The sequence below is a fragment of the Arachis ipaensis genome, chromosome B8 (genome assembly GCF_059453495.1).
Source record: "Arachis ipaensis isolate K30076 ecotype BB chromosome B8, ASM5945349v1, whole genome shotgun sequence".
Classification (NCBI taxonomy): Eukaryota; Viridiplantae; Streptophyta; class Magnoliopsida; order Fabales; family Fabaceae; genus Arachis; species Arachis ipaensis.
In genome coordinates this window covers 139,183,352-139,208,928 of record NC_142443.1, presented here as the reverse complement: position 1 = coordinate 139,208,928, position 25,577 = coordinate 139,183,352, and the positions used below count along the sequence as shown (strand labels likewise).

At 27.6% G+C, this 25,577-nt stretch overlaps 2 protein-coding genes across 4 annotated transcripts; one reads left to right on the top strand and one right to left on the bottom strand.

The window, feature by feature from the left end:
• The first annotated feature begins 698 nt into the window (after positions 1–698).
• On the top strand, positions 699–4,625 carry LOC107613274 (filament-like plant protein 3). Of its 3 annotated transcripts, XM_088497080.1 has the most exons (6): positions 718–825; positions 960–1,321; positions 1,466–1,571; positions 1,783–1,960; positions 2,062–3,608; positions 4,059–4,625. In XM_088497080.1, exons 3-6 carry the CDS (start codon positions 1,473–1,475, stop codon positions 4,410–4,412), a joined length of 2,178 nt encoding a protein of 725 aa, XP_088353206.1. In that variant the 5' UTR covers positions 718–825; positions 960–1,321; positions 1,466–1,472; the 3' UTR covers positions 4,413–4,625. The 3 variants fall into 3 exon arrangements, with proteins under 3 accessions (XP_088353205.1, XP_088353206.1, XP_020965769.1); XM_088497079.1 differs by having other exon boundaries at positions 699–825; positions 960–1,571; XM_021110110.2 differs by having other exon boundaries at positions 720–1,321.
• A 1,394-nt stretch (positions 4,626–6,019) lies between these two features.
• On the bottom strand, positions 6,020–10,866 carry LOC107613733 (fatty acid amide hydrolase). The gene is made up of 20 exons (XM_016315863.3): positions 10,392–10,866; positions 9,979–10,088; positions 9,834–9,894; positions 9,570–9,748; positions 9,363–9,492; positions 9,194–9,271; positions 8,973–9,120; positions 8,774–8,886; positions 8,308–8,383; positions 8,156–8,227; positions 8,004–8,055; positions 7,818–7,889; positions 7,621–7,701; positions 7,422–7,522; positions 7,249–7,341; positions 6,916–6,984; positions 6,763–6,827; positions 6,611–6,672; positions 6,372–6,467; positions 6,020–6,278 (listed from the first exon to the last, which is right to left on the bottom strand). The coding sequence occupies exons 1-20, from the start codon at positions 10,489–10,491 to the stop codon at positions 6,225–6,227; spliced, it is 1,812 nt and encodes a 603-aa protein (XP_016171349.1). The 5' UTR covers positions 10,492–10,866; the 3' UTR covers positions 6,020–6,224.
• Between the last annotated feature and the right edge of the window lie 14,711 nt (positions 10,867–25,577).

Here is a 25,577-nt window from a genome sequence, read left to right as displayed (position 1 = left end):
TTTTCATCCGAAAAAATAACAAAAATTTCATTCTAAATTTTTTAATTATAAAAAATCTGACAGTTATGATATTATTTTTTAATTCAAAACTGACAGTAAATAATTATACCTATAATATAATCTCACTTCAATTTAACATTGAAACAAAGTAAAAAAAAATAGAAGAGAAAAAGATAAATAAATTTTTAATTTTTTAATTCGAAAACACATTAATTATTGATTAATTAAAAATATAAAAATATTTATAATTTTTTAAAATAAAAAACATTTAAATTTTTTCATTCAAATTATATAAAGACAAATTGATCCCTTAAAAAATTTTAAATATTTTATATTTTAAAAATAAGAGATATTTTTATATTTTTAATTAATCTAAAAATTTATTTATTTTTCCGATAAAAAGTAAGACTTATTTTTTGTTTACTCGAAACAAGGAATTTTTTTTTTTTATATTGTATTATTAGGTGTGAAATTCTTTATGATGAACTAAACTATGTGTTAAACACGACTATGGCCATCTATAAACGTTTTGTGTTTTACAATTAAAATAATATTTTTTAACAAAATGTCAGTGACGCTTTGTTCTTTCATAATTAAAATTTTTGTTATTACAAAATGACCGTCACAATCGTATAAAATACTAAAATGATCAAATATTTTTATATTTCATATTAAAATTATTCATGTATAAAAATTTTAGTCCGAAACAAGAGTGTTGAGTGAACTTTCTTCCTTTCATTTTGTTTTCTGTGGAGACCACCAGTTTCTGAGAATCATCATCCACTTTTTGCTGTGTGTCACTCACAACAAACCTTGATCTTCATGGTCCTACTACTCTTAATTCTCTCTCCACAATCACACACAATGATCAACCTTAACCTTCTTACTTTCTAGATAGATAACACTGCTTCTCTCTCAAACTCTCACCCATGATGTTTAATTTCCTCTTACTGTTTCAGATCTCTCACACAGTTAGATTCTCAATTTTGCATAGATAAGCCCTTCTCTCTCTTTCTCTCTCTTCCATGGCGTGAATTTGGGGTGTGTTTGGTAGTGTAAATAGCAAGATTTGTTTGTTAGTTATAGAGTCTTTTGAGGGTTAAGGAATAGTCTCTTTCTATTTCACAAGTACTTTTCAAAAGGGTCTTGCAAAGTTTCCATCTTTTTTTTTTTTAATTCCTTCTGAATTGACCATTGATCCATATAGAGATAAACTCCTTTTAAAAATGGAGGTAGATGGGAATTTGAACTGGAACGTGTATTCTAAGCAAAGACTCATAACAAACTTGTATCTTCTTTTCAAGTTACTTCTCCTTAAACAGTTAGTTCCCACTTTCATCTTTGCTTACATAATTTGCCAAACCAATCAACTCTTCAATTGATTCTTCCCCCTGCATAATAAGAATTTTGAACTTTTGTGACATTCATGGTGTTGTGATACAATTAAGGGCCTTGGTTTGCACAGATTGTAGATGGACCGAAGGAGTTGGCTATGGCGAAAGAAAAGTCCCGGCGAAACAGAGAGCTCTGGATCACAATCGCCTCATTCGGAACGATTCTCTGATGATCAGGTACTACCTTTTCAGTTGTGTGCTATCATTGTGTGATTATATAGTTGGTGTAGTTAGTTTTGTAGCATTTTCAGGCTTTAACACTCAATAGTATAGAACAATATTCTTATTGCAAAAGGGTAGTTGAATTAAGAATGCTACAAGATCATAATGGAGTAGTAGTAATAGAAGTAGTTCTTCTTTTGTAACCTTGTTCTCTTCTGACTTAAAGGTATATGGCACACAAATGAATCAATCAGCAGAAGTCATGTCTAAGGTTGAGCCAAATGAAGAAGAAATATCTGATGTGAAGATACTAACAGAAAGATTATCTTCTGCTCTCTTAGAGATTAGTACAAAAGAAGAATTGGTACAGCAACATGCCAAAGTTGCTGAAGAAGCTGTCTCAGGTATTTGTTTGTTCTCATTGTCTATCAAGAAATTATAATTCTCCCAATTTTGGAAAATCTAAAATGATTGTTAAGATGTGCTGCTTTCTGATTTTCTTTAGGGTGGGAGAAAGCAGAAAATGAATTGTCAAGTTTGAAGAAACAACTTGATGATGCAAAGCAGAATAACTCGGTTCTTGAAGACCGAGTTAGTCACCTTGATGGAGCACTCAAGGAGTGTATGAGGCAGCTTAGACAAGCTAGAGAAGATCAAGAGAAGAAGAAGATCCATGAAGTTGCTCCGAACGGAGGGGAATCCGAGAAGTCTGAGATTGAGACTCAACTTCAGCAGAGGCTTGAGGATGTGGAGGAAGAAAATTCAACTCTTAAAGCCGAGCTTCATTCTCGACTCGAAGAACTAGAACTCAGAATAACTGAGAGGGATTTGAGTACACAAGCTGCTGAAGCAGCAAGCAAACAACACTTGGAGAGTATAAAGAAGGTAGCTAAGCTTGAAGCTGAGTGCCGAAGACTTAAGGCCATAGCTCGAAAAACCTTATCTGCCAATGATCAAAGGTCTATGACTGCTTCTTCAATCTATGTAGAGTCTTTAACAGATAGCACTTCAGATAGTGGAGAGAGACTAATGGCAGTTGAAACCGATATGCGCAAATTAGGCGCTTGGGAAACAAACGAACATGAGCCGAGCCATTCTGATTCGTGGGCTATAATTGCAGAAGTTGAGCAGTTAAAAAACTCTGCTGGAAAGAATCTTATGGTACCTTCAACTGAGATCAATTTGATGGATGATTTCCTTGAAATGGAAAGGCTAGCTGCAATGCCAGATACAGAAAGTGGAAGTGGTTTTATTGTTGTAGGACATTCGTCGAACCGGCCTAATGTTGAGCATGGTTCAATGAAATCTGGAGTGGAAGCATTGGTTCAAAAGAATGCTGAATTGGAAAAGAAGCTAGAGATGGTAGAATCACATAAGCTTGAGTTAGAGACAAGTTTAATTGAGTGCCAGAAGCAGCTCGTGGTGTCAGAGAATCGAATAAAGGAAGCAGAGTTGAAGGTAGAAGAGCTTCAAACTCAGTTAGACCTTGTGAAAAAATCACATGAAGAAGCATGTGAAGAACTAAAAGCAAGCCAAGAGAAGAATGAGATGGCTGAGTCAAAACTGAAAGTTGCTGAAACTGAGGTGCAAGAATTGATTTCAAAAATAAATTCATTGGATGAAGAGATTGAAAAGGAGAGAGCTTTATCTGCTGAGAATTTGGCCAAGTATGAAAAGTTGGTGGAAGAGATTGAAAAAGAGAGAGCTTTGTCTGCTGAGAATTTGTCCAAGTATGAGAAACTGGAGGAAGAGATTGAAAAAGAAAGAGCTTTGTCTGCTGAGAATTTGGCCAAGTATGAGAAATTGGAGGAAGAGATTGAAAAAGAAAGAGCTTTGTCTGCTGAGAATTTGTCCAAGTATGAGAAATTAGAGGAAGAGATTGAAAAGGAGAGAGCAATGTCTGAAAAAGAGAGAGCTTTGTCTATGGAGAATTTGGCTAAGTGTGAGAAGTTGGAGAAAGAGATATTGATTATGAAGTATGAAGATGGACTCAATCGAGACGCCGAGATACCGCACGGCGAAGGTGTTAGCAGTGAGATACAGTTAAGACAGGTAAGTTTCTAGTTTATACAATATTGGAACTCAATAATTTAAGCCTTTTTTTATGCAGAACATATTGTTTTCTATGATGAATACTGTTGGTTGAAAGCTAAATTTTTAGACTAGATAGAAGTTTGTGAGACTTCAAAATTAAAGATACTTGTTGGAATTGGATTTAGGTGTGCAGATATATTTTTGAGATGAGAATTATTAATTAAGATAGTTATGTTAGTGAAAAGAAGGAACTTGGCTTGTCGCATAAGAAGATTCAAGTTTGGAGTAGTGTAGCATTTTCCCTCCTTATATACCGAGCTGACACACACTCTTTTATCATTAGATAGGCCTTGCACCCTGTCTAATGGTAGAGACGTGTGTGTCGGCTCGATCTAGAATGAAAAATAAGCATACAAAAACATTTCTCTTTATATTTGGAATCTTTTTTTTTTATTTATTTTGTTGCAGGAGAAGGAGCTTGCATTGGCAGCTAGTAGATTTTCTGAGTGCAGGAAAACAATTGAATCACTTGGACAACAATTAAAGTCCCTTGCAACATTAGAAGATTTTCTTGTTGATTCAGATAAGCCTATGGACTTGGCTTGTGAAGCTGTTACACCAAATAATGGTGTTGAGAAGTTGAAATTACATAATAATAATAATAAAAACAACAAAATCAGTGATTTGAGTTTGGCCAAAAGAGATTCTGAACTATCAGTTTCAGTAATTAGTAGTCAATCTGTTAATAATGTGAAAAATCTCAGTAGTTTTGGTAGGTTCCACCCAAGAAGTAAGAGTGTCAGCAAAAGAGGAACTCATTAACTAAGAATGGTGGAGAAAAAAGAAAAACATAAGGTTGAGTTGTAATTTGTAAATGATGTTTAATAATTATTCAATATGTATAAACAATATATGTATACACAATATATATACATCAAAGTTATATATTTTTACATATAGAGAAAAAAGCATTTCTTGTATAGAAGTGTAATTATTCAAATTATATATATACATGAATTCCATTATTTGAGCTTCCTTTTTTTCTTTGTACACATTTGAGCTTCCTTTTATTACTTCATCATTTCAACAATTAATAAGATAACTATTAGACAATGTGTTTGTTTGGGTGCCATTAAGTTGACAGAAAATATCTTTTTTCAGTGAAAAAAATATTTCTTTTAATATGTTTGACAAATTTCTAGTATTTAAAGTAAAAAAAAAAAAAACTAAAAAAATCAAGAAAATATATTTTTTGAGAAGCTACCATTTACATATTTTTAAAAAAAAATCTTAAAAAAGAAATATCTTTTTCACATAATAAATAAACAAAAAATATTTTTATATTATTGTATCTAAATATAATTAATAAATAAAAAAATTTTTGCATGATATTCAAATATAAAATTATTTTTACTTTTAAAAAAATTTTATAAAAAATATATTTTTTTTTAAAAAAAAAAAAGTTTCATCCAAACAGTCTCATATTAGCCTAGGGAATTTATTTCGAACATAAAAGGGTTAGAGGTAGATCATTTGTTATTATGGCGTATTCTGATTTCGTCACTACAAACCTTGAAATAAAAAATTTGGTCTTTTGCAAGTGCTTTATGTCATGGTAATTACAGTGGTTTGATAAATGAAACAATTTGATTTGATGGCCCAACATTCAAAGTTATTGTCATATCATAGTATCATACGCACTAAGGTTTAAACTCCCCCTTCCCAACCAAAAAAATATTGTGGTTTAAAATAAAAAGAAAATTAAGTAATAATCATCTTTCTTTTGTAATTGCCTCTTAAAATAACACTTATATGATTGATTAATAAATTTATGTAAAATTAAGATAGAAAAAAATGTATGACCAAAAATATATATATATATATATATATATATATATATATATATATATATATATATGAAATGACATCATAAAATAAAAACGAAAATTATCCAATACAGAATCGAAATTATAATATAGAATAAATGACCATTTGTACTCATGAAAGATGAAAACGCTGACATATATGTACCCACACTAAATCGAAATTAAACTTGTACCTACGGAAGATGTCCTCCGGTGACAAAAGTACCCTATCTTTGGAGGGTTGGAGTGCCACGTAGGGTACTTTTGTCACACGGAAGGCATCTTGCGTAGGTACAAGTTTAGTTTCGATCTAGTATGTGTACATATGTCAATATTTTCATCTTTTATAGATACAAATGGTCATTTATTCTTATAATATAATACATGGTTATAATTAAAATTTTACAAATGCGGTAGACAAATATAACTTAGCATGGCAAAGCTATTATTATGCTTAATTCAATCTTAATAAACCTCCTTATGTATTTATTATTATTATTTTTATTTTTAGGCCACATATTATGTGAAGAGAAAGAAAGGTACATATAAATACCCTGAAGAAGAAGAAGAAAAAGGCTTAGAAACTTTTAGTTTCTCTTCACATGGAATAGATGATTGATTCCCTTTTACATAAATAACATGGACAACAATAGAAACAATATGAAACAAAGGGAAAAAGAATCTCCATAGGACATACAAGAAGACAACAAGGCTCTCCTTTTTCTTGGAAAAACAGTTGTTTCTTCTGATATTCCTTCCCTTTTATTAATTATCTTCTAAGCAAATCATAGTATTGCCCTGGCTTTTTGTACAAGGAGATGGCCTGATATCATCACAACAATCATACCAAATCTACTAAATTAGATTATATTTCATATACTACAATATAGAAGCAGATAACTAAAAGAAAGTTTACCTGCATAGCAAATGCCAAGTGAATCAATGTTGCTTCAGAGTAAGGCCTTCCAATAAACTGAAGACCAATAGGTAACCCCAATTTATCATATCCAACCTATGAAATGTGTTTCACAAATGTACATAACATAGCATACAGTTAGGCCAATATCACCTAAAGTATTGAAATTTAAGTTGTTACACATTCAAGAAGAAGTACCCTATGCTATGTGACTTAGTAAAGGAGAATTATAATCATACCGGAACAGTGACTGCTGGAAATCCAAGAAAGTTTCCAGCTATGGAATAACGAACAAGTGCAGCTGATGATATTTGAGTGCTTAATAGTTAGTACAATTTATATGTAACATGCAGGGCTTAAATGTCATTTAACAAATGAATTTCATATGTACCTCCATTGATGTAATCAAGTTCACCAGTCTTGAGGGCATCATCTTGAATTGAATATGCAGTCACACTGTTACAAACACACACAAATGTGTTACTTAGTTATGATTTATGAACAAACTGCTATGCATTGTGAAGTTTGAGAAAGATATTCAGACCCTGTTGTTGGTGACACAATCACATCAGCCTCAGCAAATATTTTCATGTGAAGTTGCAACTGCCGGTTCCTGTTCATGTTGGCCAAAATGTTTTAGTCTCATTTTGAATCTGTCGCTTTTAAATCGCGACAGCATGATTGTGGATTTTCTTATGTTTATACTTGGAAATTAATCTGATCCATAAAATGAGTTTTTCAAGGACTAGATTACTGTCCTGCTAAATCTTTGAAAGAGTTTGAACATTAAGTCTTTCACTTAATTATAAGTTCACTTCCATTACCTAAATTTCTGAGCTTGATCACTTAGTTATAAGAGAATCTAGCCATGTCTTACCTGATCCTTTGAGCATTAAGATACTCCAAGCTGCTGAAGGAGCTATAAATGCTTAGTGCTACCCTTGCATCCCCTCCAAATTCTGCAATATTCCTTTTAGGTAGTAATTTGGTGGTGTCAGCAATCATATTCACTCAATATAAGGAAGGCAAATAGTTTATAAGATGGCATACTTTTCTCTCAAGGAACCAAGTGAAGCCGAGCATTCGGATCCAATCGTCGTGTAATGTGCGAGGCGCATCACTTCTATCTCTGGTATGGTGACATCTAGAGTCTTGTATGTTTGAAAATGAAAATTTTAGCTGTCTATGCTGTTTTTCAACAGGTTCTTTCAAAATCACCCAAACATTCAAAAGCTTTGTTTTGAAGTACCTTCCAATTATAATGATTCTGGAGTTTGAGCAAAGCTTGGGAGCAACATAATTTGACTTCATCACTGCAATCATCAAACCACTAATTGATGGAATTAGTGGTCATAATGAACATAAATAATGTTAGAACAAACTATTTTTTTTCTAAAGATAGGAATGAATAATGCATATATTTTCAGCCAAAAAAAAAGTTCCAACCTTTCCATATTTTGCCAACTTTATGCCTGATAAAGACTTTGTCATGCTCAGCAGTGGGAGGTTTATCTTGGACTGAAGTATTACACAATGGTTTAAAAAATTCAGAGAGATTAAAGAAGAGGATCAATTTAGAAAAGGTCAATCAATTATCAAAATCATTAGAGATTAGGAAAGACAAGTTCTTACTGGTGTACCGGACGGCTTATCGGATGGAATTTCACCACTGATAACTGCATAACTACAAACAGTAGAGCACAAGAATCATTAAAACCAATGATAAAACATGGAAAATAAAATTTTTCAAACAAATTTAAATAATCACAGAAACCATTACTAACACAATCATTGCATCCTCAACTGTGCTTGCTAGTATCCCAACCATGCCAACTGTCCAGTTTAGAGGTAGAACTCTGAATGTAGCAGTAAGATTAGTCCTCTAAACCAATACAATCCTTTCAGTAACATATGATAACACAAGATGAATACACACCCGGCATGAGGTATGCGAGCAAAAGTCGGTTTCAAACCAACAACACCACAAAGAGCTGCTGGCATCCTTACAGATCCTGAACAAGTGTGAAGTAAACTATCATAGTAATTCACCAATTTTGCTTTAACATGTACTATAACAAACTATCCATTCACAAAGAGATAAGAGTTACTTAATAAATTCTTATGTATCACTTTGGAGTGAAGCAGATACTAGGTAGGATAACCATGACTAAGCCTTATCCCACTAAATGGAATCAGTAACACAAAGCAAAGATGGCCCAATGCCCTATCAAAGCTCATATCCATGCTACTAGTCAATAATGAATCCTAGTTTCTTTGGTCTTCCATGCTATATTTACATTATAAATCTCCATAGTTTCATTCAATTTTTAATTAAGTTCTTATAATTTGGAAATTTGCAATCAAGTTCCTATATTATACAAAAAAAATCTTCAATCAAGTACCTCCACCATCAACCCCAAGGGCAACAGGGCACAATCCTGCAGAAACCACAGCAGCAGAACCACTTGAAGAACCTCCTGCAATCTTATTCTTATCATAAGGGTTCCTAGCAGGCCTACATAGAACCAAATACACAAAACATGTTCCTGTCACCAACCAATTCAGTTTAAAAATTTTAACAAACACATGGTGTGCACTTACCCATAATGTGGATTAATCCCACTAGTTCCAGATCCAAGTTCATGCATATTAGTCTTCCCAACAATGATTGCGCCGCATAGTCTCAGACGCTTAACGCAGCAAGCATCGTCTTCACATGGCCTTTCTTTGTGCAGCCACTTTGTTCCCCCTTATAAAACCACCATCTTTTAGATGCTTAAGTAACAAAACCTTAGAGAAAATATCATAACACTTTGCATTACCTGTTGTTGGATATGGCAAACAATCTATTTCATCTTTTATAGCAACAGGTACTCCATCTAACACAGATATAGCTTCCCCTGAAAAGTATATAGTATGCATCAAAATCATTAATAATTACACAAATTATATACTAATTAGTACTATTACCAAGTTGAAATTCTAAAATACCTGCTTTATGCCTAAGAGTTGATTCATTTGCTTGTCTCAATATATCATCAGTGTTGTAGTCAATAAAGAATCCCATTTGGAGTGGAGGTTTCACAGATTCATTAACGGCAGCTATAAATTTTTCAGCAACCTATTCATTTAAAGAGATCAAAATGGCAGTGACAGATAAAAGAAAACGAATCGAGTATAGAGCGAAAGACGAAATACCATTGATGGTGTTGTGTTTCCTGAGCTATAGGCTTTGTAATAATCCATTATTGTCCATCTACTGAATGAATTTTCTTGTTCTTCAGAAGAAGATTTAGGCAAACAATCAATTGCAAGTTGAACTTTCTCTGGTGGAGATGAACTTGAATCTATGCATTTCACTTCTTTCTCTTTCCTATCTGTAAGATCATAATTGAAATCAGAAAAATCCTTTCAACAACTTCAAGAAATGAAACTAAATTTAGTACAAATAAAGTAACAAACCTTCAAAATCATGTAAAGGAACAAAGAGAGGTGACTCTTGTAAATCCACATTTGTAATAAGCTGAACAAATTAAGGAAAAGATTAAGAACAAAAGCATGCTATTATTGTAATAAATGATGATGGAGGAAAGAGGAAAGAACATACATCATGAATGAGATTGTTTCCTTTCAATATGTACAATAGCAAGGTCCCAAGTATGGGACATTCCAAGATAGCAATGAAAATCTTGATCAAAATCCCAGTCATTCGTGGCGCTGCGAATCGAAAACAAGATCAAGGCTTACTTACAACCCAAGATTCTGACTTTTTCATCCATCATTGCGAAAATTCGATCCGAAAACATACCGAATTTTCAAAGTGACAGATAATCAGAAACAGAAGAAGTGAAAAATAGCAAAAAATTTAAATCACTTTCTTTCTATCTGTCACTGTCACTCAATTTTACATTAACAGATAAAAAGGAACAGAGTTTAAGTAACAGTTAAGAAACAGAACCAAATTGGTAAGAACAACTAACAAGAATTCAATGAAAATTTTCAAGAGCAATGAATGAAAACCTTTGACATTGGCTTGGAGATAGTGTTCAGTGCTATAAGGACCCAAGTCCACATCTTTCACTGCCTTGTAAACAGTTCCTTTAGCTTTGAACAACCCCATTATTGTTAGTTACAAGAACAAGAATGAAGGAGGAGTGAACACTGAACAATGAACAATGAACAATGAACAATGAACAATGAAAAATTGTTATAAGAAGAGTAATAGGCGGAGATTGCAAGAGGAAGAAAGAAGAAGAAGAAGAATGAAATGGTTGGAATGTGATTCTTAGTTTCTTATTCTTAACAATATATTGGAATTTTTTCCTAACTGTCATGGTTTGATTAAATAAAAGGGTCCAAAGAAAGATAACTACTAAGTGATGGTGTTCTTGAAAAGGGTGTAGAATTTAGAATTTTACATTGCAAGTGAAAAAACAAAAAATCAAAGGGTGGTTATGACATGTAAGTAGTGACTTGTTTAATTTTAACTTATTGTAATGATTTGTGTCTCTTTAATGAATCAAAAGGTTTGGTTTGGGTGTGTTTGGTTTGGAGAGAAAAATGCTTATTTTTTCAAAAAGTAATATCTATTTTAGGATATCTTTCAATTTGTAATAATCATTTCAAAATTTACTAAAAAAGGAATTTTGTCAAAACAATTTAAGTATGTAACCCATTTTTCTTCTTCTAGAATTATGTAATTTTTAAAAAAAATTAATATGTGTTAATTAATATACTTAAAATTAAAAATGAATATATAAGATTGACTTATTTTAAGATAAGTATTTTATATTTTTATCAATTATGTTATGTATACACAAAAAATTAGTTATCATGCTATGCATATAGAAATATATATTTGACATCTTATAAAAAAATATTATATTATTATAAAAATTGATTATTCACATATTGCATTTTGATTGTAAGTGTATATTAAAAAATATTTTAAAAAATAATAGTACAAATTTTGTATGTTTTTATAAGTATATTATATTATATGCTTAAAATTTGGTGTTTAATTTACTAAATAAATTTAAAAGTTAATATTTAATTTAAATAATATGAAAATAAATAATTTAAAATATTAAAAATTTATCTTAAAGAAAATTTAAATAAATTTGACACCAAAATAATTCATCACCAGAAAATTGACCTTTTTAAAATTATAAAATTTATATGAAGAGTAATATTATATCTTTGGACAAATTTTCCCACATAAAAAATAAAGTTAAAGATAGATAATAAACCGGATCAAGATCTTAAATCTTAACATTTAAGTATTGTTTACTTACTATATAGAATAACCATGAAACCTAGCACAAGTAATAATTTTGAATTGTTTAGGCAGGTGACCCTACTAAGTAGAATTGAAGAATGATTTCTTTTCCAAAATGATAGTGTTTTCATAATTCACATATAGGAGCTGTTTTTTTTTTTTTTATTTGATGAATTTATGTAAGGCCAACATTTACTATAGCTCCAACCAAATGACCAATCATTATTGAAGGTGAGAATGGAATCAGAGGCTGCCTTTCAAATTCCAATACCAAAAATTAAAAAAATTAAAAAGTTCATATCATGAGTTTTTCTTTCATTTAAATTAATGATATTATATTTTTTTTTTTTATCAATAATTTGACTAATTCAATCTTACATGGATCATCACTAAGAAGGTAAAAAGTAAAAACATTTCAACAAGACCTTTTTTTAGGAAAAAAAAAAAAAGAAAAAGAAAATTTAGTACCCTTAACAAAATCCCCAAAAAAAAAATAAAATAAAAAAAACACTAATAGTACAAATCTTTTCTTTACCAACTTTTAGGTAAATTTTTTGGATATCTAGGACTAGAAGACAGAATCTGTTATATCATCGTTTTTCTAAATTGCTGCATTCTCATTGGTAAAGTTTTGATTGCATTTGCAGAATTATTTCAGAAAGGTTGAAAGTGCTGCCAATTTATGAGTAGTGCATGCTCTTCTTCTGGTTCTTTTTGTTCATAACTCTCTTTATTTTATTCTTGTTTTTGGGAAAATTTATTGGGTATTTTTAAAATATATTTAATGTATATTTTAGTAAATTTTTTAATTAATCATTATTTATTTTATTTATTTCTTACCTTTTATATTTTATTTTATCTTATAATATCTGTCAATTTTCATTTTTTATGGTATTATTGTTAAATTAGTAATTATTCCGAATATATAAAAGTGTTTCAAATTATCCAACTGTCACTATATTGATTAAAGATTTTTATTATTGATTTTTTATATTACTCTTAATTTTAAATTTTTAATAATTATTTATTCGATCAAAGTGACAAATAACAGAAAGAAACAAAATAATAAAATTTAATTTACAACTACTAAAAGTAGATATATGTAATTATATATAAAATTTTTTAAAACATATATTAAATATCCTTCAATAATAGTATTATTTATTATCATGAAAAACCAAAAAAAAATTATGTACACTAAAATCAGTTATTAAAATTAATTATTATATATTTAATTTATTTTTAATGTGTATTTTGTATTCTAATATTATTATACGATCATATCTGGAAATTAATTTTAGTGATTAATTTTAATGTATATCTAATATAGTTGTATGAAAAATATGATCATAACCAATAAATAAAAAAAGCGACAGTGAAATATTGTTTTTAAATTAACAGAATTTATTCAGATGCTAATAAAAATATACACGAGTCTCTCTAAAATGATACTATTTTCTGCTTCAATTAGAATTCACCCTTTTTGTTTGTTTGTTTATGGTAGCATGCAACATATAATTCAATGCAATAATAATGCAATTTACTGCATTTTAAAAAACATTTATAGTGACTTGGTCCACCCTAAATGGGTTGCTTCACCTTCACGTGACCTTAGTTTCTTTATATATACTTTTAGGTCACTGAATAATTTTTCTGTGGTAAATATGATATAATAATATAGACTCAAAATCTTTAAATTTTATCACATGATGATGATATCTTCAGGGGTTGATTTTTACTATATTACTTAAATTTATGTGATATTATTATTATTCGCAGTGAAATTTTTCACATGATAGCGAAAGCACATTGCAGCCTTGCCTATTGCGAATTTAAGTCCTATATATTCTTATAGAAAATAATTAATAAGTGTGAATTATTGAGAACACAAAATTTTCTTATTTAAAATAATTTCTTTATTTAATATGAAATGAGCAGTGAGATAATATGTGAAAATACATATTCATCAAGAAGTTTATCTATTTATTTATTAAAAATGTTATTTGTTTTTTAAAATTCAATCAGTCTTTTTAAAGATTTATTATTATTTAATTAATTTAAATATTTATTTTTACGTATTAATTATTTAAAAAATTAAAAAATTATTTGTTTTTGTTTTTTCTCTTTTCTAAAAACTAAATAAAAGATAATATTTAAAGGATACCTAATTGTCTTATTTGTTTATTTATTTATTTATTTATGATGATATTGATATATACCCTAATAAATTTCACACCTTAGGGTTTCTGGCCATCCAAGTTTCTATAATTCTATATATAGCAATAAAGCATTAAAGCTCATTCAGTGTCATTAGGTTACTAATTAAGAAATTTCTCTAATTTATTAGAATTTATATACTGTGAAATTTCTAATTATATAAAGTTGTTATAAAAAATATATTAAGTTGAAAAATAATGTTATATATTGATAAATTTCTTAACACTTCTTTTTACATTTATTTTTCTTTAATAAAAACCAATACAAATGAAAAAAAAAAAAATATATATATATATATATACCTTTTTTTTTCTTTTTTTTAAGTATTTAATTATAATGCACGGTCAATATAAAATAGTTTTACACGTATATATCTAATTACATGATATAATGTCACATCAGTAAAAATAACTATCTTTGACATTGACCATGTAAATAGTAAGGTAAAAACTCAAGTGAAGTCGACTTCACGTGAAGTTGATACCTGAGAGCCGTTAAATTATTTAACGGCTCTCAGGTATCAACTTCACATGAAGTCGACTGCACCTGAATTTCCACCAAATAGTAATCCAAAATAACGAATGTAATTGTACGACTGTGTAAAATATTTTATACTGTTAATATATTAAAATTACATTTTTTTTTTTTACAGAGACAGTGAAGAGTGGGAATACCAAGGTTCCATCATCATTATTAATTTATTATGATGCAACTACTATTTATAATTGATATTATTGCAAGGACAACTTACAGCAACACCTTGGGGGGACTATAGAACACAACTTATGAAGCCGACACAAATCTATTATTTAGTTTGTTGTCCATGCATTATTTATATAATTGTTTAATCTGTTGAAAAAAAAATTAGGAAAATAAAAAATAGTGACAAGATTTTAGACTTTATTTCCCCTTTAATTGAGTAGACAACACAAAAAAAAATTGTTAGATTTTTTTTCTAAGAACCAACAAAATACTAACATAATTATTATTATAAATTGATCGTGTTAAATATACATCAAAATTAGTCACCAATATAAAATATACATTAAAATATAAAAATATTAAAAATAAATTAAATTATACATATATTTATACACAAATAAATAATAATTAATCTGGTAATTATTTTTTTCTGTGTATATGTTATTTTTTATTCTAGGTAATAACAATAAATATGTGATTAGTCAAGATAATAAACACTTACATTATTATTAAAGAATTTTGAATTCAAATTTTAAAAAAATCAAAATATACTTTTTATGAATATATAAAATATTTTAGGAATAAGAATTTATAAGTTGAAATTTTTGTAATTCCCATATATAGTATATCGTTGATTCCTTTAAATACGAGGTTGTGAATTCAAATTTTGTGTATATGACAAACATGTTGTTGAGAAAATCTATAGCTATGTATTATTTGTCATCATTGAATCTCAATAATGTTTCAAAATAATTATAGTAGTAGTCATCACTTTTTGTCATCATAGAATATCTCTAGATGAACAATAATTAAAAATCTATATGGCCACATGTATTATTTTGATTTTTAAATTATTCTAGCGGCTATTTTTTTTTTTGTCTATAAAAATAAGACGAGTGTTATATTCAAATATTATAATTTTTGGTATTTTTTTTAAATTGTAGAAGGTATACAAACTGAAAGGTACAAATTTGATTTTTATATCTTAAATTTTTTTTAATCTTCTTTAAATAAAAATCAGACGGTCCAATTTTAAAAATTAAATGGTCTAATTTTTTTACTTCCCAAAAATTAAAAAATCTAATTTTTTTACTCCAAATTAAATGATGATACATTTGAAAATAATTTATAATTCAAAAAAATATCATTCTAAATCCAATATAAAAATAAAAAGTGTATTCTAGCAGCATATAATCATAAAATATTAAATATATCCAAGAATTTCGGTCAATTATTTATAGGTCACAAAAATTTTTAAAATTAGAGAAACTAAAAATTGTTAAAATGGTTTCATTGTAACTGCTTCTGCCATACCCTGACAAGCTTCATTGCACGATTGTGTTGTAGGGTCCAAATATGTGATATTATATGATAAAATTAATTTTGAAACAGTTCTAAATAACTTTGTCCTTTTTTGTGACAGTTGTTTATGTACTATATGCCTTCTATATGATCTGGATGTGTTCATGTAGACAAGTTGTATGTTCCTTCAAACAATTTGACCCATACTCATAAAATTCGGTTCGGTTCGATTCCACTGATTAGACCGGAAAATAACTAATTCTGTTAGTCATTTTAATCCAGTTATTAGTTGAAATCCGAAGGAGATTTGGAGTTATATTAAGAAATTATTTGGGTGAACTTTTACGAAAATATTATTTTTTGAGTTATTTTTTTAAAAAAATAAAAAAAATTTTATGTTTATATATTTTATGTAAAAAAAAATTTTATTTATAATTATATTTGAGTATAATAATATAAAAATATTTTTATTTATTTATTATATAAAAAATATTATTTAAAAATTTTTAAAAAATATAAATTATACTTTCTCAAAAAAAATTATTTTTTTAGTGATTTTATTTTTACAACTAAAAATTTATCAAACATATTAAAAAATAAAAAATATATTTTTTATTAAAAAAATCTTTTTTCTATCAATTTAATAATACCAAAACAAGCACTAAAATTAATTATCCAACTCGACTCAATTAATTTTACTAAAAATTAGTTATTTTACCGATTTTGTAAATTAGGTCATGTGAGAAATTCCTCTTTTGTAACTCAACTATTAATTTACTGAATTTATTGAATCAGTAACCTAATAACTTAATTTTTAAACCAAGTTAATTATGGATTGAAATAGTAAATCATATGTAGCAAATTAAAAGTTAATTCTATCTGGAAAATTTAATAGTAAAGGCACAAGATTAGGAGAGATTTTATTCCAAGGTGAAGGTATATTGGATTAATTAAAAAAATTTCAACTAGATTTTGTTTTAGAAGGTGTACCAACCAGTTATGTTGAATTGATGAATCAAGTATATGAGTAAATTAAATTAGGTTGGAATCATTCCAAGACCCACGCCAGAGAGAGATACATGCATTGGGTAGGTTTTGCTCAATCCATACAAGTAAGAATAAATATTGTGTTCATAATCAAAAGGGAAAAATAATAAATAGAGATGGAGTTCTCAATACTTAACAAAATTAACCATGCTTATTAATTAGAACGTTCCATATTTGACTTTCATCGCTTCTCTAAAATATTATTTACAAATAATTCTTGCTCTCAATGTTTTTTATACCAATAAAAAAATAAGATAAAGTATATTTTTTATTCTTGTTTAAAGTTATAAAAATATTTTTAAATTTTATTTTGTTTTAATTTTGTTTTAAAAATTTTCGAATTGCATTAAATATATCTTTGACGAACTAAATATAATTATCATACATTATTACTAGATTGGTCTTAAATTTTGTGAAAATTTAGCTGTCACGGATATATTTAATTTGATATAAACAAAAAATTTTATGAATAAAATAAAATTTAAATATATTTTAAATTTTTTTGATAAATTTTAAAAATAAAAAATATATTTTATCCAAAAAATATAATTGATGAATATTTATTAATTAGAATACAAGTCTGCTTTTTTGTTTTTATAAAAAAAAAATGAATATTTATTAATACGTTGAAAAAAAAAACTAAAATATTTCATTGTCATTCTCTTTATTAATCAATTAGGACACTATCTAGCTTTTTTTTTTATTATTATTATAAGAGAAAATAAAACTTTCCCATTACTTCTGTCAGCACACCTACAATTTTTTACACATAAAATAAGAGTTGCAAATTTAGAACAGGTACGGTCCAACATTATGGGAAGTGTGAGGTGTTCTCTCCATATCCATACCTAGACTCCGTTATTATTTATTGAGTTTCGCTAGGGAGCCAATGACTTATTTGTACGAACTCGAATTTGGATTCTCTAAAATTTGAATTTCACTTTAGAGAGTAAAGTGTGATCTTTTACCTTTGAATAGTTTCTCTTTCATATTTATTATTGGTCCCACCTATAAAATCAATGGTGAGAGATCACACTTTATTCTCTAAAGTGAAATTCAAACTTTAGAGGATCCAAATCCTACGAACTCTTGACCTTTCGAATCTAGAACTCTAATATTAGATCATAATACCATTTATTCTAGAAGCTTACCCTGATAAAAAAAATAACATTAATAGTTATATCTCTAATATTTCCTAAACCTTTATTATACCTATTATACAAATATTTCATTAGTTTCCTTGTTAATTATTTAACCAATTGGTCCGAACTTTTGCCAAGTGTGTGCGGTGTTATATACATAATCATACCAAAACTCCACTTTTTACATTTAAAAAAAATTGTTCAATTTTAGTGCACGTGAATTTAAAAAGAAAATATGGAAATTAAAAAAACATATAAAGATTTTATGAAATTGCCCTTAATAGTAATAGTAGCTAATAACATGATTTTATCTGTAATGTCAAAAATTTGAATCTTTAAAACTTCTCTAAAAATAGATAATAAAAAATTACGACAAATATTAGTGCATTTCAGAAAAAATAAAGAGAATAATGTTTATTGAATTTTAAAATTTAAATTATGAAGTCGAAATTTTAAATTTTATATTTTAAATATAAATTAATGATATAAAATATAAAAAATAAAAAACTAAAATTTATTTAATTAATAAAAAATACATCGTTTTTTATTTAGTAAAAATTTAATGATGATTCGATAAGTTAAAAATTATCACTCCAAATCTTAAAGATAAGCGGGTGTATCTTTTTCAATGACCCAATGATCCTATGTTTATCCTTCTAATATATCTTTTAGAATAAGAAAAAAAAAATGAATCTTAAAACTTATAGATTGGATTGATAGTGATCTCTAATGATTTCTTGCTATATTAAAATGTAGGGGTAATAACGGAGCAGGTAGGAGCGGATTTTTGCTTTATTCAACTCCGTTTTGCTGTACAACAACCTGCATAGAACTCGTCATGCTTCTACCTGTAGATAGTAAAACGTTGAACTCTAATTCGTCTCTGTGGGTACCCGTTTCGCCCTTACCCGTCCCTATAATTATTAAAATTCAATAAATAAAATTAAATTTTAAAATTTATATAACCATCATCACATACATCACATAAATTAAAGTAAAAATTTAAATATAATATAATATTATTAATCATTTACTAATTATTTTACATATATTATACATATTATATATTAAATTATATATTATATATATAGCGGAATGGGTAAGGGCGGATATTACCTAAATCCGACCCCACCCCGCCCCTCATAAGAACCCGCCCCGGTAGAGAGTGGGGTGGATACTTGCGGATTCTGGTGGTATTGTCATCCATATTTAAATGTTGTACTTAAGACAAAAATATAAAAATAGAAAAATAGAGACGGTCTCTAATATATTTATGCTTTTATATTATATTTAAAAATAGTTGACAAAAACTTGTCAAATATCTTTATTTTATATTTGTAAAAATAGATACAGTTAACTAAAAACATAACAAAACGCATTATATATCTTTTTTATTTTTTCTTAAAAAATTGAAATATTTTTCAATCAAATCCCACCTTGTAATAAAAAAAAGAGTGAATACCCCACCTGATCTCTGATAATTATCTCGAAAGGACAACGAAGTCTCCAAGAAAAAAAAAACACCCAATCTGACCCCTGATATTTTTTTTGGGACTGATTAGTCCTTGTGCAAAAAAATAACATTAACTTTTTTTTGGCACAGGGACCTCGTTGTCCTTTCGAGATAATTGTCAGGGGCCGGGTTGAATTTTTTTTTTCAAGAACCTCATTGTCCTTTCAAGTTAATTGTCAAGATTTATTTTGAATTTTTCTAAAAAAAGAATCCTTTCATGTGTCTTCTCGATCTTTTTCAATCAAATCCTAGTTAATTCAACATTTATCTTCTTCACTACATATTTATGGTCTTCCTTCATCTTCCTAACCCTTCAATTTTTTTTTTTTTTACTTTACTTTCATACTCTTCCTTCTCTTCGTTGCTTTTTCATCTTCTTCACTCTTACTTCTTTAGTTACAATACCAATAAATATGGAAGAAAGACAAACTCTAAGAACAACGAAGCCAAAGTAACACTGAAGACAACCAACTAACAAGAGATTGTCATGGCAGCAAGATAAATATTGATTTTCTAAATTTTCTTAAAATTTTTGTTGATTCTAAAAGGGTAATTTTTTGTGTTTAGAGTTTGTAGGATTTGGATTACTCAAATTTTGTTTCAATTGATAGCTAATCTTACAATAACATCGAATAAAATATAATATTTCTTCTTATTTGATTAATTAAAAAATCTTCAACTAGCTTTTTTTTTAGCAGATGTATCAATGACTAAATTTTCATAATGGCCCTACGATTTATAATTTTTACTATTTTAGTCCCTCATATTCAAAATTTACTGTACTGGTCTAGGTGTATTGGTCTCTGAGATCTAACTCGAGGCACCATATTGATCTATGAACCTTTTCCAATGTTGAGTCAACGAACAGAATGCTAAGCTAATTCTAACTTGTAATGTTAGACATATGATTAAGTAATGTCTTTTCGTTATAGCTCTTAAATAAGACAAAATTAAAATTGTTTTAAAAAATAAAGAAAGATATAAATATATAATGATTTGTATATTATATATATATTTTTTTTCTTTTTGTTTTTGTCTTATTTAAGTGTCAAAATAAAATGATGCTATTTAATTATGTGTCTAATATGATAAATTTGAGTCAATTAAACACTTAATTTACTGATTCAATACTAAAAAGAGTCTAAAAATTAATATAATGCTCAAAACTAAATTTCGGAGATCAATATAAATTTTAAATTTAAAGAACTAAACTTATGAATATAAAAGACTACTTCAAAGATTTAGTTATTAAATTGATGAATCAAGTATCAATAAATTAAATTAGGTTGGAATCATTCCAAGACCCACGCCAGAGATCAGAGATACATGCATTGGATAGGTTTTTGCTCAATCCATACAAGTAAGAATAAAGATTGTGTTCGTAGTCAAAAGGAAAAATAATAAATTTTGATGGAGTTCTCAATATTTAAAAAATTAACCATGCTTATTAATTAGAACGTTCGATATTTGACTTTCATCGCTTCTCTAATTTTTTTTTTGTTTAAACAAAATAAAAAAAAAATAAACTAACCAAACTGAGTCAGAGTAAATAATTTATTTAAGATTTTTATTAGGAGAATTTCAAATGATATGATTTTGATTAATTAAAATTCTATAGCGCGCTAATTATTCTGTAGCTTTGTTCGCTTCACGATCAATTCATTTAAAATAGACAATTCATAATCTGACTGTAATTTTTTTAATTTTATGAGTAATTTTTCACATACAAGTGATTTTCAATACAAGTCATACAAGTCATTTATATTCACGCCATTTTATGTTTTTTTGGTGTCTCTTTTTCTTCTTTTTCTTTCTCCGTGCTTCCTCTTCCTCTTCCTCTTTCTCTTCCTCTTTTTCTTTCTCCGTGTCTCTTTTTCTTCTTTTTCGTAATTTTTCTCTCTCGTTATCATCGTCATCAACACTACCTCTTCCTCCTTCTTTTTTTATTGAAATTTCTTCTCCTCTTTTTGTTTTCTCTTTCTCCTTCATCAAAATCACCAAAAAAACGAAGAAATATTATTCAAGGTACTGTTTTACTGTTCTTCTAGATTGTCTCTGTCATGTGCCTAATCCTTAACCAGCAAAACATTCAAAGATTTCAAGAAGAAATATACTGTCTTTCCCTATATTGGGTGTATTTCTGTAATCATTTGGGTGTATTTCTGTAATCGTTTGGTTTATTTCTGTAACTGTTTGGGTGTATTTCTGTAATCCTTTGGATGTATTTCTGTAATCCTTTGGATGTATTTCTGTAATCATTTGGGTGTATTTTTGTAATCGTTCGGGTGTATTTCTGAAGTTTCATTATCTTCAAAACAATTTCAAAGCTTGATTTCAGAAACCATGAAAATTAAAAAAAAAAAAACAGAAGGAGATCGAAGGCAAAGAGAGAACGCTTTTCCATACAAATCGTACAAGTCATTTATATTCACGCAATTTTCACGTTTTTTTGTGCCTTTTTTCTTCTTCTTCTTTTTCCGTGTTTCCTCTTCCTCTTCTTCTTCTTTTTCGTAAAAAAGGAAACGAAGATGAAACACGTGAAGATGGTTCAGTAACGCACGTGTTAGGCCCAACTTGTAAACAAAAATGACTTGTATGTGTAGTACTCCTCTAATTTTAGCAACTACATCAGAAATATCACACATGTCACTATAAATAGTTAAATACTATAATATAGAAAATGCAATATATTCAAATAGTTAATTTTACCGACAATATATTTGATACACATTCTCAAATTAGAATAAATCATCTTCCAACAATGAATAACTTAGATTAAAAAAAAATAATATTCGAACAACTTATCACCCAACAGCCATTAAAATCTTTAATTATACATTTAAAATTAGTTACTTGCAAATCAAAAACCAGATTATCATCATAATTAATTTTAAAAAAATTACCTGACAAAAATTCTTAAAATATCCAATAATTTAAACAAGTTCTCTAAAATATTATTTAAAAATAATTCTTTCTCTCAATATCTTTTATACCAATAAAAGAAATATAATACGAATATTTATTAATTAGAATACAACTCTGCTTTTTGTTTTTATCCAAAAAAAATTAAAAGAAAAAACAAATGATTTAAGGACATTATTTAACGACATTAATCTTGACAACGTTGAAAAAAAAAATTCTTGTCATTCTCTTTATTAATCAATTAAGATACTATCGAACTATTTTATTATTATTATTATTATTATTATTATTATTATTATTATTATAAGAGAAAATAAAACTTTCCCATTACTTCTGTCAGCAGCACCTACAATTTTTTACACAAAAAATAAAAGTTTCAAATTTAGAACAGGTATTGTCCAACATTATGGGAAGTGTGAGGTCTTCTCTCCATATCCATACCTAGACTCCATTATTTTATTAATTTAATACTTTAACCAGTTGGTCCGAACTTTTGCTAAGTGTGTGCAGTGTGATACACACAACCATACCAAAACTCCATTTTTTACATTTTGTTCAATTTTAGTGCACGTAAATTTAAGAAGAAATTTTGAAAATATAGAAATTAAAAAAAAATAAAAATTTTGTGAAATTTCCCTTAATAGTAATAGTAGCTAATAACATGATTTTATGTAAGATCAGGAATTTAAATCCTGGTAAACTCTCTAAAAATAGATCGTAAAAAATAACGACAAATGTTAGTATATTTTAGAAACAATAATGAATTATCATATATTTTGAATCTTAGATTTTGAACCTAAATTTTAAATCTTAAATTTTTAAATTTTAAATTTTTAAATTTTTAAATTAAAATTTATTTAATTAACAAAAAATATAACGCTTCTTATTTAGTAAGAATCATTTAGTGACGAGTATAGAGATTATCACTCCAAATCTTAAAAGTAAAAGTGCCAGCCTCTTTCAATATCTATTTTTCAAGAAATAGTTATTTGTAGTTGTGTAAGCGTAAATTTAATTAGGAGAAGACCGATAATTAACATCGGTTATGGAAGATTCGAGTCCCAGAAAAGTATACATTTTTTATTTGGCTATGTATGTATGAGCAGCGATATTTCTTAATCATAGAGGTCTGGGAGGTTCTGGTTTGTGTCCTCGATGCTGCAGCACTGAATCTGAATCTGTTCTCCACTTGTATGTGTGAGTGTCTTAGAACCAAAATAATCTGACAGAAGCTGAATTTGGAGATAAATGGGCAAAATTTTGAGACACGGTTGCAAACAGATATGAATTCTATTAATTATTTTTTTTTGACGATTATTTGGTGGATTTGGAGAGATCATAATAATGATGTTTTTAACTTGACTGACTCGTGGAGCATTGATACCTTATAGCACTTATTCAGACTTCTCAATTATTTGAACTCCGCAAGATCTTTTCCATGCATCAAATTTCCACTTCTTCTTCTTTGTTATTTTCTTGGTCTCCTCCTTCTCTTTTTTCGATTAAAGTAAATTGTAATACTAACATATTTGGTGAAATAGCTGGTTTTGAGTGTATTTTACGTGATCCTAAGGGATCTTGATTGCGTGGTTGTGTTGGCTCTTTGTCTCCTGTGTCCATCCTTCGAACTGAGTTGTTTGCAATCTAGAGAAGTTTACTTCTAGTATCGAAAGTTGGATTTAGAGATATTATCTGTAAAATAAATTGTTTAGAGACTTTTATCCTTATCAATAAAAGAAATAGTAGGATTCAAAGTTTTGAGTATGATTTAATATCTAAAGTCAACGAAATCTTGAGATGAAATTGAAGAATTGAGATCAATTTTATTTAAAGAAATGTTAATCAAGTTAATATTTTGACAAAATTTACAGAGTTTGCTTGGGCTGCTAAAATTAAATTACATCCCTAACTCTTAGAAATTGTCTTTTCTTTTTCTATTTTTTTTTTAGTCTCTTGTCAAAAAAGAAAAAAAAGAAAAACGTGCTTTCCTCCATGCCCTATATTTATCCTTCTTATATATTTCTTAGAACAAGGAAAAAAAAGAAAAAGAAAAGTGAGTCTTGAAACTTATAGATTGGGTCTTGAGAATGATCTCTAATCTCTTGTAGAAATATGTTATTTTATAAAAATATTTGATAATAAAAAAATAATTAAAAATAATTAAAATTTATTTTATTTAATATTTATTAATTTTAATAATAATTAATAAATATTAGATAAAATAAATTATGACTAATTTTTTAGTATTATCGTTATTTTAGTATGGGAATACATTTACTAAATGTAAGTATTTTGTATATTTAGTATTTACAGTAGTTAATACAATCGAATCATGTTGATTCGAATTATCTAGGACTAAATGTATGTATAATTTGAATTTATTAAATTTAAATTATATTTTTTTATTAATTTAAATTATTATTGCTTTAACTAGTTCGAATTAGTTTAATTCGAATTACATTAAAATATACTTTTAGGTGATTCATATTACATTTTTTATTTTAATAAAATTATGTAAATTCTTCTTTCATTTGGTTTAATATGATTTTTTACCCATGAGCTTATTAATCCTATAGTTGAATTGAGACATTTTTGTCATATAAAGCGTATTATACCACTTTTATTCTGACGTATAATATAATAATGTAGTTAAACAAATATAAATAAATACTGGATAATAATATAACATGATTTAATAGTTTGTTGATTTATTGAAATTCATTGTGTATAAAAAAGTTTTTTGATGGTGTTAGTCGATAAGACTTACACCTAGTGTAAGTAAGTTCATACTCTACCACATTATATGCATCTTTTTTGTCCTATTTTTTTTTAAATAAAATAGAACCCCTAATTTTTAAAAAGGAAAAGTATAAGTAGACAATGAAAATATTAAATAATGTGAACAATAGATATATCGAATATTTATTTCACTAAATGTGCAGATAGTTATTTTAATATTAAGATTTAAGTGAGTAATTTAGAGATGTAGTGTGTTTTAATTTAATTGGTAATTATTGATGTTGTTCAAAAAAATTATTAGTTACTTAACATAACTTTTTTAAAAATATTCCATTAGTCTTAAT

Coding starts and splice junctions, on each gene's coding strand:
- LOC107613274 (XM_088497079.1), top strand. CDS start 1,473: ATGGACCGAAGGAGTTGGCTATGGCGAAAGAAAAGTCCCGGCGAAACA. Junction 1,572..1,782: donor AACGATTCTCTGATGATCAG/GTACTACCTTTT, acceptor TCTGACTTAAAG/GTATATGGCACACAAATGAA. Junction 3,609..4,058: donor GTGAGATACAGTTAAGACAG/GTAAGTTTCTAG, acceptor ATTTTGTTGCAG/GAGAAGGAGCTTGCATTGGC.
- LOC107613733 (XM_016315863.3), bottom strand. CDS start 10,491: ATGGGGTTGTTCAAAGCTAAAGGAACTGTTTACAAGGCAGTGAAAGAT. Junction 10,089..10,391: donor TCTCCAAGCCAATGTCAAAG/GTTTTCATTCAT, acceptor TTCGATTCGCAG/CGCCACGAATGACTGGGATT. Junction 6,828..6,915: donor ATTGTGTCACCAACAACAGG/GTCTGAATATCT, acceptor TGTTTGTAACAG/TGTGACTGCATATTCAATTC.